This window comes from Pristis pectinata, chromosome 8 (genome assembly GCF_009764475.1).
Source record: "Pristis pectinata isolate sPriPec2 chromosome 8, sPriPec2.1.pri, whole genome shotgun sequence".
Lineage (NCBI taxonomy): Eukaryota > Metazoa > Chordata > Chondrichthyes > Rhinopristiformes > Pristidae > Pristis > Pristis pectinata.
The window spans coordinates 48,863,781-48,881,192 of record NC_067412.1 but is presented as its reverse complement, the minus strand read 5'-3'; the positions used below and the strand labels follow the sequence as shown (position 1 = coordinate 48,881,192).

General features: G+C 39.5%; 1 protein-coding gene across 3 annotated transcripts in view; it reads left to right on the top strand.

Moving 5' to 3' along the window:
* The window catches only part of hdx (highly divergent homeobox), a 102,609-nt gene extending 87,886 nt beyond the window's left edge, over positions 1–14,723 (top strand). For 2 of the 3 annotated variants that reach the window (XM_052021783.1, XM_052021782.1), the window contains 5 exons: positions 941–1,139; positions 1,396–1,523; positions 8,595–8,690; positions 10,827–10,949; positions 14,468–14,700. In XM_052021783.1, the coding sequence (XP_051877743.1) occupies positions 941–1,139; positions 1,396–1,523; positions 8,595–8,690; positions 10,827–10,949; positions 14,468–14,539 (618 nt within the window). In that variant the 3' untranslated portion in view covers positions 14,540–14,700. Of the gene's footprint in view, positions 1–940; positions 1,140–1,395; positions 1,524–8,594; positions 8,691–10,826; positions 10,950–14,467 lie in introns of all 3 variants that reach the window. The other variant, XM_052021784.1, reaches the window with a different exon arrangement.
* Positions 14,724–17,412: the final 2,689 nt, after the last annotated feature.

Below are 17,412 nucleotides of genomic sequence, written 5' to 3'. Positions count from 1 at the left end.
CTTCCTGAAACTCCTGTCTTATGACACTCTGCCTCCTGTGTGCTCCTGAGTGAGTCCAACTGCCACTCCATCCGATCCAAGTGGTCTGAGAGGAGCTGCAGCTGGACACACTCCCTGCAGACAATGTCATCAGGGACGCTAGACTTCTCTCTGGTCTCCCACATAGAACATAGAACAGTACAGCATAGGAGCAGGTCCTTCAATCCATGATGCCTGTGCTGAACTTCTGCCTGCATCTCACAGGAGGAGCAGACTGCTCCACTGACTGCCATCACTGCCCCTTTTAACAAGTGGTCTAAGAAAAGGGAAGTGTCTTGCCTTGCCTTACGTTATTGCTGCTCGCCCTCCTCACTGAAGCCCTTTGTTCACCAAAGCCCGCACTTTGACCCCAACAGCAACACTTTGACCTTGAGACAGCCCTTCTCTTGATGTTATGAATACAATTGTCCTGTATGTATATGTGAAGGGCCACTATCCTTTGGGTGTACCTGTGGCTCACGTTTAAGGGATAACAGTTTATCTTTGCACTCCAATGGACATGCCATGGCATCATACCAGGAAATTGACAGCAAAAACTGTTGGGTTAGCTTAATGAAGTGGTTCATTAATGCTTTTCAATGAAGGAAACCCACTGCCCACCTCCAGTCTGATGTACCCAGCTCTAGTTCAGCACTACATTGACCTTTGTATCCTCCAGGCAAAAAGAGATAATACTGTGTCTGAGCTTGGTCAGTATTGTCCACTTCAATTGGTTCATAAGTAAGTAAGCAACAAGGCAACCGATGTAATATTACATTACTGCTTGCTTTATTTCACCTCCTTCAGCTAAAATACCTGTGAATACTTTGCTGTTCTTTTAAACGTACAATCTTTTCACCATACAAAATAGTTACCATGCTCTTAAAGTGTTCACTTTGTCCCCCCTTGTTCTTCTGAAAAGACATGGATAGGAAATCGGCGAAGGAAATATCGCCAGCTGGGCATTGAGTTACCTCCTGCGCGTGGTGGACCAGCTGACTTTTCAATTCTATCAAATGCAAGTTCACCTGCATTGTCTGAAGTCAAAGCTGAAACAACCAGGACTCCCGAAAATTCTGAAGATAATGACAAGAACAAAGATGATGTCAGTTTATCTGAAGGTACAATCTACTGAAGCTCTTCTGCAAAGAGTGAAGTTCCAAATGTCTGTTTAAGTGTAAAGGTGCTCAAAAATACTTGCAAGCATTTCACGTTTACACATGCACACACAGATCCATTGGTTTTCTATATGTTCCTCCGTAAGGCTAATGACACTTGAAACAGTAGTATTCTGGTATCTAACCCAATCTATTTCTACCATTGTTAGTCTCCAGGCCTCTTTACCTGCAGGTCCTAAATCACAATCTTTCTTTATAGGTGTTCCAAGTGAATTGGAACAAAGGGAGGAGGAAGACGAGGAAGAGGAAGAAGAAACTGTAGAAGAGAATGGTGATGGAGGAAGTATTAGCGATGGATCATGCAGTATTCCAACATTAGAAAAAGTGGTAAATATTTTTGTTATTTCCTTGAATTCTTGGGCAGTAGTACAGCAGAAATGATAGGCATGATTTCTGCCCTAATTAAATGCTACTTATCCCGTACACATCTCTAATTAGGTGAGGAAATAGATAGAACATAGTTGACTGTTTTGTTCCTTTGATTGTATCCAACCAAGATAATTTCTTGCTCAAATCTTTACTAAACTATTTGAGTTGCCTTTACAAATACAGTGCCTTTCTGTTTGTTGAATGGGTGCACAAGTTACATTTTTCTAATTACTGTTCTAAAGAAGGTTGCTGTTTCTGTCTTTGAAGTTGATACCACAGATCTGAATTACTGGCACAAAAGGGTATTTACTAAAATAGTACTAAAGTACAGAGTAGCAAGTTGCAGACTGTTGTGTGCAGCTCCTCGATATGCATGTTTCCAGCTAGGCCAGTGGGAGAATGTTATTGGGAATTTTCTGGTAATCATTATGATCAATCCTTTTTTAATGGAAGAATCCCAGATCCTAATGAATAGGGCCCCCCTGGTATTTCTATTAGCATCAAGTGCAACAAAAGTAGCTTGGGATCAAAGGAACAGGATTAAAAGAAGTTAGAAATATTTTGTAAGTGGGTCATATTTTTACAGTTAGAGTGAGCCATTTAGAGACCTAATAAGACATCTGAAAAATCAATAAATCTGCTGTTGGTTTCAATATGCAATTTTTCTGCATGCATAAATGCAAACTTTGAAGTATTAAATGTCAACATCTGAATTGTGTAGATTATTGTTAGTCAAGCACATTCACCAGTGAAGCATCTGACGTAGCAATAACAACTGAGCAATTTCCTTTGTTGCATACAGCCACAATACTTTAAAAAGCTCAATTTCTCTATTTGATTTAATTAAAGCAATTAAAAGTAATCCTACTTTTTAATGGAGTACTTCCCTTAGGTAAAGCATGCTAATTTACTTCATAAGTTTACCTCTATGAGACTGAAAATAGATTTAATCTTTTGTATTGACTGTTTACAGTGATACTTCATTTGGATGTAACATTTCTAACAGTAAGGCTGAACCCTGTTAAGTCAGCCAGACTTAAAATGGATGATTGGAACAACTTTGCCCTTCAGATCAAGGAGGAGGAGTCCTTGCTCACTGATCACAAATTGCCAACCCCTCCCCTGCCCTTGCCACAATGAGTTGTTCCTCCTCACTGTTGCCTGCTTGCTTTGGAGTTCACCTTGTCTATCCTTCTAAACCTGATGTGCTCTACCACTCTCACTCTAAGATTTAATCTCTCACTCACCCCACCACAAAAAAATTTGTATGTAAATATTAATCATTATAATCAATGTTGATTTAAGTGAGCCATCTACAATTTATGTTAGTTTTAGATTTAAATCCACATTTAATCAAGTCTGATGTACTTAGAGAAGTTGTGTACAAAGGAATTGACAATGCAGTATTTTCAAATCTATTTCCAAGATATTGTCTTCCTGTGTTATTGATGAAATACATATGTTTTTTTTAACCATCCCTGCACACTCATTATAGTTTGCCTATTTGGGTGTTAGCTGTGGAACACCATGTTATGAAGTGAATGTCTCTCACAACAAGTTATCTTGGGCAAAATCAAGCTTCATTACTGACTATAATATGGTACCACAGAGGAGGTAACCAAAGGCTGGTTTTGGGCTCAAAACAGCATTATGTTAGATGTACAATCGGGAATCTGACAAGAGCTAGATCTTGTTTTAAAAAAAATCAAATAACTCAAAAATGTGCAGGCTCTTAAGCCGTTTATCGGTACTTGGGTTTTTAGTCTGAGACTGCACATCATTTAACCTTATTTCTTGGGTACTTATTAACAATTTTTTTTACTTATTTTGGTCATTCCTGTTTTTACTTTAGAGGCGTTTCAATTTCACATAAATTCCTGGCTGCAGATCAGCAATTTTGGAGCACTGAATCACAGCTGTAATAAAGGAGTGAACAAATGCATGTATCGGGGAACCTTTAAGATCAGTTGGCAAATAAGCACAATGAATTTGGAACTAGGCATCTTAAATAATGTTTTGCTAAATACAAAATAACGTGGTAATTTGTTAGGAGGACCCACTTTCATTTCAAGTAGGCTGAGGTTATAAAAGAAACAGTGAGGCTATTTGATTTAGGTTTTCAGGGACTGTAATTAATTCAATAAAGTATTGAGCACATAAGCAGACTATTCAAATGACCTTCCAGCTAATGGCAACCATTATGATTAAGAAGCCGTATCACTGTCATAACAACCTGTTTTCTAGCCTGTAATAAAATTATCCCCAGAAATAAAAAGATTCTCTCTGCCCAATATAGAGATAATAACACCTCTGATATTTCTATAGCAGTTGCCAAGTTGGCTTCTTGTGGCAAAGTCTCAGGTTCCTGCAGAACTCTGTGTGATTTCCTCTGAATTTAAATGTTGATTCGTGACCGATGCCAATTTTCAAAATTTTCTTGGAAAGCAAGTCTAATCTGATTGTAAGCTTCTAAAGACCTGTATATATGGAAAAAAAATCTAAGAAAGGACAGTTTGCCATGTTAGTTCACCTGAAGGCTGCTTCTGACGAATGAGCGTATAAATCCAAGACATGTACAGATACTCAACAGCGATGTATCTTTGGCCATACTATTGCGATCATCAGGAAATTGATGGCAGTCATTACAAGTAATTTTTTTTTGCCAATGTTTTGAAACTCTGCAGCCACAAACTCAACTTGAAAATTGTGCAACTGTGGGGAGTTACATAAGAACATAAGAAATAGGAGCAGGAGTAGGCCATCTGGCCCGTCAGGTCTGCTCTGCCATTCAATGAGATCATGGCTGATCTAGCCGTGTAGACTCAGCTCCACCTACTTGCCTTTTCCCCATAACCCTTAATTCCCCTACTATGCAAAAATCTATCTAACTGTGTCTTAAATATATTTAATGAGGTAGCCTCTACTGCTTCCCTGGGCAGAGAATTCCACAGATTCACTACTCTCTGGGAAAATCAGTTCCTCCTCATCACCATCCTAAATCTACTCCCCCGAATCTTGAGGCCATGTCCCCAAGTTCTCGACTCGCCTGCCAGTGGAAACAACTTTCCTACCTCTATCTTATCTATCCCTTTCATAATTTTATATGCTTTTTGTATAAGATCCCCTTTTATTCTTCTGAATTCCTGTGAGTATAGTCCCAGGTGACTCAGTCTCTCCTCATAGGCTAACCTCACTTATCCCCAAAATCAACCCGGTGAACCTCCTCTGCGCCATCTCCAAAGCCAGTATATCTTTTCTCAAGTAAGGAGACCAAAACTGCATGCAGTATTCCAGGTGTGGCCTCACCAGTACCCTGTATTTGCAGCATAACCTCCCTTCTCTTAAATTCAATCTCCCTAGCAATGAAGGCCAGTGTTCCATTTGAATTCTTGATAACCTGTTGCACCTGCAAACCAACCTTTTGCAATTCATGCACAAGCACTTCCAAGTCCCTCTGCACAACAGCATGCTGCAGTCTTTCGCCATTTAAATAATAATCTGATCTTCTATTTTTCCTTCCAAAGTGGATGACCTCGCATTTACCAACATTGTATTCCATCTGCCAGACCCTTGCCCAATCACTTAACCTATCTATGTATCTCTGCAGACTCTTTGCATCCTCTGCACAATTTGCTTTTCCTCTCAATTCAGTGTCATCAGCAAACTTAGATGCCCTACACTCAGTCCCCTCTTCCAAATTGTTAATGTAAATCACGAACAGTTGCGGGCCCAGCACTGACCCCTGCGGCACTCCACTCACCACTGATTGCCAGCCAGACAAACACCCATTTATCCCAACTCTCTGCCTTCTTTTGCTTAACCAATCCTCTACCCATGCTAATACATTACACCCAACTCCATGCATCCTCTACTGTGAAGACCGACACAAAATAGTCGTTCAAGGCCTCGCCCATTTCCATGTTACCCAATATTAATTCCCCCTTCTCATCTTCCAAGGGACCTGCATTCACTTTAGCCACCCGCTTCTGCTTTATATAATTATAAAATCTTTTACTATCTGTTTTTATATTTTGTGCTAGCTTACTTTCATAATCTATCTTCCCTTTCCTTATTGCTTGCTTTGTGGTTCTTTGTTGCTTTCTAAAGTTTTCCCAATCTTCCAGTTTCCCAGTACTCTTTCTGACTTTGTATGCATGAACTTTTAGCTTGAAGCTTTCTTTTATTTCCTTAGTTATCCAAGGCTGGCTCTCCCTACCCTTACTGTTCTTGCTTTTAACTGGAATATACTTTTGTTGAGCACCGTGAAAAATCTCTTTGGAAGTCTTCCACTGTTCCTCAACTGTCCCACCATATAGCCTGTGTTTCCATTCTATGCTAGCCAACTCCTCCCTCATCCTGTTGTAGTCTCCCTTGTTTAAGCATAATACGCTGGTTTCAGATCGAACTATTACACCTCATTTGTATGAGAAATTCAATCATACTAGATCACTGTTTCCAAGAGGATCCCTAACTACAAGATCATTGATTTTACTGTCTCATTGCACAGGACCAGATCTAAGATAGCATTTTCCCTTGTAGGTTCATTAACATGCTGTTTAAGAAAACTATCACGGATGCATTCTATGAAGTCCTCCGCAAGACTGCCTCGACCAACTTGAGTCGCCCAATCGATGTGGAAGTTAAAGATCCCCATGACAACTGTCATTCCATTCTTACATTCATCAAATATTTCTTGGTTTATTGCCTGTGCTACTGTAATATTATTCAGTAGCCAACAGACAACTCCCACCAGTGATTTTTTTTTCCCCTTTACTATTCCTAATCTCTACCCAGATGGACTCAACATTCTGTTCCTTAGATCTTGTATTGTCTCTCACTATCTCATTCTTAATTAAGAGCGCTACCTCACCTCCATTGCCTCCCTGCCTATCCTTCCTTCCATATCACCTGATACCCTTGGATATTTAATTCCCACTCATCTCCACCCTGCAACTACATTTCTATAATGGCCACAAAATAGTATTGGTTTGTGCCACAAGTTCACTGACCTTGTTTTGAATACTACGGGCATTCAGAAAAAGTGCCCTTACACTCATTGGCCTTTTAGAATCTAGTAACCCATGTGTCCTTTGTGTTTGACTTTTCAGTACTCCACTCTTACTTTTCTCTTGTCTAACTTTTGCTCTGGTCTCTGTTTTGCTTCCCTCTGTCTTTCTGCCTGGATTCCCATTCCCCAACCATATTAGTTTAAACCCTCCCCAACAGCACTTGCAAACAATCCCCCAAGGACATTGATCCCAGTCCTGCCCAGGTGTAGACCATCGGTTTGTATTGGTCCCACTTCCCCCAGAACTGGTTCCAATGCCCCAGGAATGTGAAACCCTCCCTCCTGCACCACTGCTCAAGCCACATATCCTAACTATGCTGTTATTCCTACTCTGACTAGCATGTGGCACAGGTAGTAATCCTAAGATTATTACCTTTTGAGATCCTACTTTTTAATCTATCTCCTAGCTCCCTAAATTCAGCTTGTAGGACCTCATCCCGTTTTTTTTTCTTATATCATTGGTACCTACATGCACCACAGCAACTGGCTGTTCACCATTCCCTTCCAGAATGCCCTGCAGCCACTCTGAGACATCCCTGACCCTTGCACCCTGGAGGCAACATACCAACCAGGAGTCCTGTTTGTGGCCACAGAAGCTCCTGTCTATTCCCCTTATCATGGAATCCCTTACCACTATAGCTCTGCCACTCTCTTTCCTGCCCTCCTATGCAGCAGAGCCACTTACGGTGCCATAATCCTAGCTACTGCTGCCTTCTCCTGATGAGCCATCTCCCCCAACAGAATCCAAAGCAGTATATCTGTTTTGGGGGGATTTGAGCACAGGGGACTCCTGCACTACCTTCCTGCTACTGCTCTGCCTGTTGGTCACCCATTCCCTACCTTTCCTTAGGCCCTTAAACTGCGGTGTGACTAACTCACTAAACGTGCTATCTGCAACATTCTCAGCATCGTGGATGCTCCAAAGTGAATCCATGTGCAGCTCCAGTGCCATCATGTGGTCCGTCAGGAGCTGCAGCTGGACACACTTCCTGCACACGTGGTCATCAGGGACACTGGCAGTCTCCGAGTTCCCACATTGTGCAGGAGGAGCATGACACGGATCTGAGCTCATCTGCCATGGCTAAAAAGCTTTGAGGGAAAATAAAGAGACAGAAGAAAGAATAAGAACCTACCCTCACCTTACCTTAATGTTGCTCGCCCTCCTCACTGAAGCCTGGTATTCACAAAAGCCCATGCTTAGACAACCCGCAGCACTTTGACTAGACAGCAGCCTCTCTCAAAATAGCTGCTCCAAAATGTCCACTCTCCTTGACCCTAAATTTATTTTTATTAGTTACTGATAATTAGCTAAGTTGCAGTGTGTTTAACAATCATTGCTTCCCCAAACTTTTGGCACAGACATTGTGGGTCAAAGGGCCTGTTCCTGTGCTGTTCTCTGCAGGTTTCCAAATGTCCATGGTTGACTCATTGGATTCTCTCTAGAGTGAAAATCATAAATAAAGACTTGTGTGCTTGCAAGGCCAGAAAGTTTGGGATTTCTGCATGTGACTGCATTAATGTAATAATCCTGACCACACAGACAACTGGTTACAAAGACTCTGCCACTACAGGATGTATTACCACAAATTTACAGTAGTTCACCAACAACTAGAATATGCAAGCTGGTCTAACCAACTAAGTTTGGACAGACTGCAGAAAGTTCTTTTTGATTTAAATGGAGGAAAACAGCTGTGGGATTAATACAAATATAATGTAATGGTCTAGGGGCAGCAGTGGCCATCAGAAAACCTCACTTGATCTGACAACTGGCTTCAAGATGCATTGATATCCTCTCAGCTTCTGTTTGAAAAGGCCAAGTCAATGGAAAAGTAAATGAATCGTGAGGAACAAAAGGGGGAAACTTACCCAAATGTAACTTGGTTTGAAAAGTCAAGTGAATGGGATTGATTAGTCTTAACTCATTGCAAGCTCTAACAAAAAGCTTTGGGTCTTTTTGACAGAAATTAGAGGTACTTGATGATGATGCAGTTGAGATGAGCAGTTGTGATCGCATAGCAGTGGAAGTTGAGCAGCTTCAAAAATTACTAAACTTAAAGGTAAGATCTGATACCTGTTAATGTTTGGCGAAATTGGATCACAGTCCAAAACCTGCTCAACCACCTTGTTATCATTTTCATGATTGGTTAGCTACTAGATGCAATCAAGAGATGTTTACCAAAGTCAAGGTTGAAGAGGCCATTTCATTCATGTATCTACTTCATAATTGTTACTTGCAATTGTTAATTTTGTTCTTAAAGGTAAATTGCTTTTAAGATCAGTGGAAATCTTGTATTCAATTTCCCGTTCTTTTATATTATTGCAGTTGAGTGTCAAAGAACTTCTGATTACTTTAACAGAGCCCATCACTAGATAGGTTTCTTTCTGATATTTTAGTGCAAAACACTACATTGGTGTAAGAACACTACATAGTGGGCATAATAACTTTGTGTCAATTGACTGTGTTTCAATCACTTCCTCATTTTCACATGCATTAATGTGTTATAAAACATAAAATTTTATGCACTTTTAAATTACAATGGAAGCACTTTACTGTCCAGCTAAATCTCTGCAATTTCTATTTGAACAGTGAAATATTGAGTTCAATTTTCCTATGATTCTATTACCATTATGTTTGCTATGTTTGTTTTTGGACTTTGTTTCCTATTTCCAAAAATTAAAAAGGGAACTGATGGCATGGACAGAATATTAATAATTGGGGAAAGAAAATAGAAGTAACAGCCCCAGCTTGAAGATGAGGCGTTGTTCTAACCCCATATTTAAAAAGTTATACATCATCTCCAATCTGTTTTGTGTATTTTTTCAATGTGATACATACTAAAAATGTACAGCGCTCATTTATTGTTTCATCAAATGTACAATCCCATTGCTCCGTTTAATTGTCAGGGTGGATGCTCTAATTTAATAACTCAGTGATATACCATTTTGTACAATGTGCAAAATTTTCTGTAAGACCGCATCTTCCTTGAAATATTTTGTGCCCTCAAATTCACAATGAAGCTTACCATCATAAGAACTCAATATCATGGCGCTTGGAATGACCAGGAGTTTATTATCCGTCCTTGGTGATTAAGGCGGTTCTGCCTGACTCTAAAACTCCGTACCTTCTCAATCACTTGGCATTTTTTAAGCACAGTTAATCATATCATTATTCTCTAATACCTCTCCACTGCCATACTGCTGTGTGGAACTGTATTTAGCTGGTTGCATTCTAACTTCTTCAATTGATGCAGTGAATCCTCTGGAATGGTTCATGTCTCACACTCTTACATCTAGTGTTCTCTGTGGTTTCTCAGTTAAACACTGGCTTTCAGCAACAATTGAAAACAGTATCAATTTACAGCCCTCCACAGTATCTCAGTTGACATTATATTTGCCTGATGACCAGGAAGAGATGAGTGGACAATACCTCCAAATAAATGATGGGATACTGCTCCTGCTCCTACCTGTACTGCCCATGTCGCTGAAATCTTCATCCTTCTGTTTTATTTAACCTCCCAACATATGTTTGGCTGTTCTCCTATTTTCTACCTTCCAGAGAAGTGCAGCAATGTAAGTGTCATTTCAGTTATTTCAAGAGCTGAGTGTTCCACTAATGTCCTAGGAAACATGACATCAGTCAATATCACCAAAAGCAAATGAATGCTAAGCCTTGTTTCAGTTCACAAAAATCCAGGCCGACACTCCAGTGCAGTTACTGACAGATTGCTGCACTGTCAGAGTTCCATCATTCAGAAAAGACCTTAAACCAAGGCCCTTTCTGCTCTGATGACAAAGATTCAATGACATTGTTTCAAAGAATAGTAAAAATATAATCTGAAGTGTGCTAGTAAATACTTATTCTTCAATCAACCATCACTGAAAATATCACCTGCTCATTAATGTCTTGCTGCTTGTGTGAACTTGTTTGCAGGAGTTGGTTGTAAAGAGCTTCTGGGTAAGTCATGAAAGAGATTAAGTGGAAGTCTTTCTGTTCACCTGGTCAGTGACTAGTAGGGTCATACTTCATACCAAAGATGCCATGTTTGTATAAAGTCAAAAGAATTTTTTTTTTCTGTGAAACACCCAGACAGTTTGATGCACTGCAGAGGCTCCAGCATTCCTGAATTTTTTTCGATATTGCATGTGACTTTTCTCAGATGTACATTTTTTCTTTTAATGTTGTTTATTTTTAGAATGATGAAATGAAGTACCTTGAGAATGAGCTGGAGAAACAAAAACAGAAATACCTCCATCTTCGGAATTTCACCACAAGTTTAGTTCATGCAGTTAAAACAAATGACACAGAACAGCAACAGGTAAGTTTTACTCTTGCAGTAGGATCTTCGGTGGGATATCAATCTCAACTAAATGGTTAGCTAAATGCTGTTGGTGTAAATATCAAAACATAAAGGTGCATGTACCATTTACCGCCTTAATTGCCTGCTGTACCTGCATGTTTGCTTTAAATCAATGGTCTACAAGGTCACCGAGGTTCCTTTGTAACTCAGCATCTCCTATTTTATCACTACACAAATAATACTCTGCCTTTGTTTTCCCTTCTGAAGTAGGATCACATCTATTGGTATAGTACTGTATTTGCCTATTCCATCAACTTGTCTCAATTAAATTGAGGTACTTGAGAAAAAGTTGTTGTAAAATAAAAGTTAAGATGATCCAAAGTCATAAGAAGGTAAGAAATAGTAAGATAAGGCCACACAGTCCTTTGAACCTGCTCCGCCATTCAGTAAGAACGTGGCTGACCATGTTTCTCAGTCACCACATAATGTAGTTCCCTGGTCTGAAAATCTAATGCCCCCACCTTGAATATGCTCAAGGAGTGTAATCAGTTTCCGTCAAGAGCAGTCTGAGATAGAGAATTCTCAAGTTTTACAACCCAGTGCATGAAGAAATTTCTCTTCAATGGTAAATGACCACTCCTCATCCTGAGACTATATTCCCTTGTTCGAGAATCTCCACCAAGGAACAACCATTCAGCGTCTACCCATCAAACTCTCTCAGAAACTTTTTTGTCTCAATGGGATCACCTCTCATTCTTTTAAATTCCAGTGAGTATAAACCAAGTTTTGTCAATCATGATTTATTGGCAGCTCTTTATCGCAAGTATCGATCTTGTTGAATTGACTCCGAGGCTTGGTAGACTTTGGTGTCTCTCAAATAGAGATCAAAACTGCACACATTACTCCAAGTGCAAACTCCCCAAAACCCTGTAAAATCTAGTAAGACTTCCTTACTCCTGTATCCCAACTCACTCCTTGATCACTTGCTGTACCTGCAGGTTTACCTTCTGCATTTCCTGAACCAGCTTACTCAGATTACTGTACATAAATTTACTTGAATTCACATAAAAATTATATTTTTCATACTTCCAACTGCAACTTCAAAATATTCAGAGTCAGTTGAACTGTACCACTAATTGAACTAATCAGTATGAAATAAGTCTCAAAAATGCAATATTATAGACTGGTAATTGTGAATCTTGCAGAGACTGGTCAAATGCAAGAGGAAAGAACACAGTAAATGGCAGAACCCTTGGAAGCATTGACTTACAGAGGGATCTTGGGATGCAAGTTCATAGCTCCCTGAAAGCCAAGTGGATAGGATTGTAAAGAAGGCATACAGCAGGCTTGCCTTCATTGGTCGGGGCATTGAGAATAAAAGTTGGGAAGTCGTGTTCCAGCTGCATAAAACTTTGGTTAGACTACATTTGGAGTATTGCTGCAGTTCTGGTCACCACTTTACAGAAAGACTGTGGAGGCTTTGGAGAAGGTGCAGAAGAGGATCACCAGGATCTTGCCTGGATTGGTGTATTATCTGTGAGGAGATTTGGACAAACTTGGATTGTTTTCTGTAAACCATTGGAGGCTGAGGGGCAACCTGATCAAAGCATCTAAAATTATGAGAGACCTAGATAAGGTAGATAGTAAGTCTTTTTCCCAGGGTGGAAATGTCAAATATTAGAGGGCATAGATTTAAGGTGAGGGGGGAAAGTTTAAAGATTTACATGGCATGCTGCCAAGGGAAGTGGTGGAAGCAGATATGATAGTGACTATTATATGGACCATGTGCAGGCAGATTTTTTTATTCATTCAATAAATATGAGCTTCGCAGGCTGAGCCAGAATGTAATTGTCCATCCTTAATTACCCCTGCGAAGGTGGTAGTGAGCTGCTATTGGGAGAGTTCCAGGATTTTGACCAGTGACAGTGAGGAACGGCGATGTAATCCCAAGTCAGGATGGTGTGTGGCTTGGAGGACAACTTCCACGGGGTGGTGTTCCCATGTTTTGCTGCCCTTGTCCTTCCAGCTGGTAGACATCGTGGGCTTGGAAGGTGCTATATAAGGAGTATTGGTGAGTTGTTGCAGTGCATCTTATAGATGGTACATAGTGACGCTACTATGCGTCAGTGGTGGAATGAGTGAATGATTGTGGACTGCTCTGTGCAGTATGTTGTGGAGTTTCCAGAGTGGTGTTGAAGCTGCACTCATCCAGACAATTGGAAATGGTATTAGTTTAGATTGACATCATTGTCAATGCAGCTATGGTGGGCTGAAGGTCCTGTTTATGCCCTGTGCTGTTCTGTGTTCTAGGTACTTGTTACTTCATGAGGCACAATCAATGTGTATTTGATCTTTCTTTAAAGATTAAAATTCTTGAACTTAAAAGGCACTGTGTAGCTATTGAATGTTGGTGATGGGAAAGTATGTTTGACACTGGGTTTTGACTTCGAAGCTATATCAGAAAAATCTGATGTGAAACCATATGAATCATAAAATTTGTTGTTACCAGGAGATTATTAATTAAATGTTTTCGGAACTTATGCAGCAAGTTTTTATAGTATAAATAGAGAAATTCTGCATTTGAGGTGCAATCTGCAGATTTTTTAAAATCATTTAATCATGGATCACGTGTGATGTTGAGAGTCTTTGAGTTGATGTTTCCTTATCAACTACCTTGTACTGTTTCAGTTGCCTATCAAAGAAGATAATGAATAACATCAGTACAGAGAGACTTGGTTCAGCTTGGTTGTGGAAACAGTTGCATTTCGGTTTCCTTAAACTGTCTTTAACCACCTCCCCTCCAGTAGCTCATCCTTACATAGATTATGGTTTTCTATCAATCTAAGCATGTGCAGGCACCAGAAATTCGTTGAAGGAAATGAGCACAAGCAGTAATACTCGAGTCATGGGGAGGCACAGTGTAAGAAGTCTCTGGCTGTGTCTGCAGAAGCAACCAGTATTTTTTCCCCTCTGGTAAATACTGAGTTAATTTTTAAGAAACCATTGACCTGGAATAAACATCCAGACTTTTTTGGGAACTATGTCTTTTGGCATGTTTGTACTGCTGTAGTTTCTGGGAACCATATCTCACTCCTTCAGTCCAAGAGATAAGATTGTCCTTCAAAAGTCACATTTACATTATCCATCTATCTTGCATCATAACCCAGCAACAAAGAGTATGTAAAGGAAAGGTATTTGGTGCTGAAAATAGTTTAGATATAGTTGTGGATAAAGAGGGAATTCAATAGCTAAACAGTCACAGGCTAAATGTATTTAAAACTCTAATTCCTGTGGCTTCTTTTGGGTATTTGAAGAATTGCAGATTACCCTGATGGCAAAATTCAAATGGTTTTGCTTTCTCTCTCCAAGAACTGAAAGTAGGAATTGAGAACATACAAACTTAGGACTTAAAACTTAAAAAGATTTTGTTTAATGAATTTTGGTAGTTTCATCACCAGATACTTGAACTAGTCCTTTCTCAGTTTTTAATAACTCCTGACATTGCTACTTATTCAACAAAAATTTCCTCCCTACAGATGCTGCTGACAAATTTGCCTCCGGACACTGAACATAACTTGGATTCACCTGGCAACCAGGAACAAAACTAATTAGGTTTCCTCTGTATCAGAGGATCTTAGTGAATATGAAAGCCTTTTGGAAGTGGTAAAGACTTGTTTAAAATTATTTGTATTATTGTTAAATATTTTACATCTTTAAAAATAAGACTGCTTATGCTACAGCTTGATCACAAGATGAAACAACTGCAGAATAAAATGGATTTTGTTAGCTGGTGTTGTTGGTTTCTTTGTGAAGTTTGAATTGGGTGCTGGGTAAAGGTTAAAGGTGAAATTTATTAGTGCTGCTAATATATTGTGTAGCATTAGAAATCTCACTGGAATTTCTCAATGAGACCTGTAACACTTGCTGGTGAACTTTTGTTTTTATGACTATGCTTTTATTTTCACTCTGCATTACAGTTTGTAAACGGCATGTTGTTAGGTCCAGTCAATGGTCTTCCCCACACACTTCCAGTTTTCTAACATTTCGGAAGTTACAACAGTAACTATACTTAAAGTATTTTATTGGCATCCAAACACCTTGTGATGTTCTGTAGTGTGGCAGGTGTTCTATGAATGTAAGCTCTTCTGCTGTGCACTACATTTTGAATAAGCTGATCTTTCAACTTCAGTTGTTATGAGGACTGGTTTATGATAGAGGAGGAATGGAAGGAAGGGCTGACACTGCCTTCTCCTTGCACCTAAACGAAAACCAAATCTTATGGTTTCTAATGTTCAGGGACCATGTATTCTTTGGAGGAAATGAATGCAGTAGAGTAATGCTGAAGTCATTGGTTGGCAGTGGTGTATAAAAATTCAACTGAGAGTCATAGAGTTATACAGCACAGAAACAGGCCCTTTGGCCTAACTCACTCATGCTGACCCAAGTTGCCTAACTGAGCCAGTCCCATTTGCTGGCATTTGGCCTATATTCCTCTAAACCTTTCCAATCCACGTACCTGTCCAAATGTCCTTTTATCCTGTAGTGTTGCTCGTCCCTATTTTTAATGTTTTATTTTGCTTTTCCTCCTTTTAATAGACTTCCCAGACAATGAATAAATATGGGAACACCACATTCTGATGGTAGCTGGATGCATCTTGTGCTCTTTTGTTTCATAGCTAATGATTCTTCCAATATATGTAAAGGAATGAATATAGTGGCCTGGAATTTGCTGCAATGGTGATTGTGATGAACATCTTAAGACGAACTATTGAGCTTCCTGATCCTCCAGTGACTTTCATATAACAACGTTAGAAAAATACACCACAGTAAGCATGGCAGGAGATTGGGTATAATGCACCCGATATAAAGTACCAGAGCCTGACACAGGACAGGGCAGCAGAATGTCTTTCTTTAAACTGAATTATTTAAAAGCAGTATTGAAGATATAATTACATGGGATGTGCTGTGGTATCCTGAGAATATGATCCTGTTGGGTTTAATTTCATAAGTTTAGTAATTGAGTTCACTGTCCTCTTTTGCTTGTTTTAATTTTCTTTCTTTGCTTTTCCTTTCTTTTTCCACAATTCCCCTTTCACTCTTTATTTCTCCTTCACATTTTAATTGACTCATTTACCTGCTTTCCTTCTCAGTTGCTTAATGAGGCAACTCATTGGACGATGTTCAGGAAGTCCCAGATGTTATGTTTCCAAATTGTATTGTTGGCTTGTCGTTCTTGTTTGAAAGAAGATGGTGCTTTGTACACTTACTGAAGTACCAGGTTGCATAGTGTTCAAACATGCAGAATAGGTTCCTGAATACTGAGTGCCTGAAATCCAGATTTTTTGGACAAGTACTCTTACTCTTAATCCTCCCATTCTCTCCAAATAGAAACGTACATTTTAAATTTGCATATTTTGCAAAATTTGCTTTCATGGAGTTTTCCCTTGTACAACTGAATTCTGCAATGGAAGTTCAGCAGTTAAAGTTTTCAGCTGTCATGCACCTAAATTCATGAGTGCTTTAGTACAGTCAGGAGGAGCTATGCCAACTTTTCTTAATCCATTAGTTCATTTTTACTTTGGCACACACAGCTGAGAATAAAACATGTTTGATTTATTACATAATTTCTTTCTGAATTGTGCTGCTCTTTAAGTATTAAGGTTATTGACCAGATATTCCAAGTTGCCACTGTAATCAATTAGTTTTAACTTGCTGCAACTTGATGATGTGCACACTTTGCCACACTGCAACATGGAATCATGGAAAATTTACAAGACAGAAGGCCATTCAACCCATCATGTCCATGCTATTGAAAAAACCTGTCTAATTACACACCACACACACACACACACACACACACACACACAGACACACACACACACACACACACACACACACACCTTTCCCCCAGCATAAAATCCATTGCCTTGCCAGATCAAGTCAAGGTCAAGTACTTTTAAAGTGTGGTGAGATTTACTGCTTCTATCACATTTGGGCTAGTAGGTTCCAGGTTCCTATCACCCCCCCAAGTGGAAAGTTCTTTCCCCAACTCCCCTGCAATGCATCTATCAATTATTTTAAATCTATACCGCCTGGTCCTTTGGCACAGTAGCTAAGGGAAATTATTAAGACAAGTAATTTCACACTGTCAGAGTATTATGTGGAAAAGCTATACTTTCTGCGGATTTTGCCATTCCTCACTTCATGGAATTGCATCTCTCTGAATGAATAAATCATTACAATCTCTGCTTGTAAGCACTTACTTCACTCCATCCTCCTCACTCTTAGTTGTTACTGTGCCTGTGCACTCTTGTAATTATTGTGCATTCTTCCACAACACCTTCATGTTAATCAGCCTTAATCAGAGATCTAAAGAGAATTCTTAAATCCTCCTTTGACTGTGCATTTCTACTAATCAAAATTCATTCTCCCCGAAACTCTCATTTGTCCATCAATCTGTGAAGTACCTACAGGCATCCTT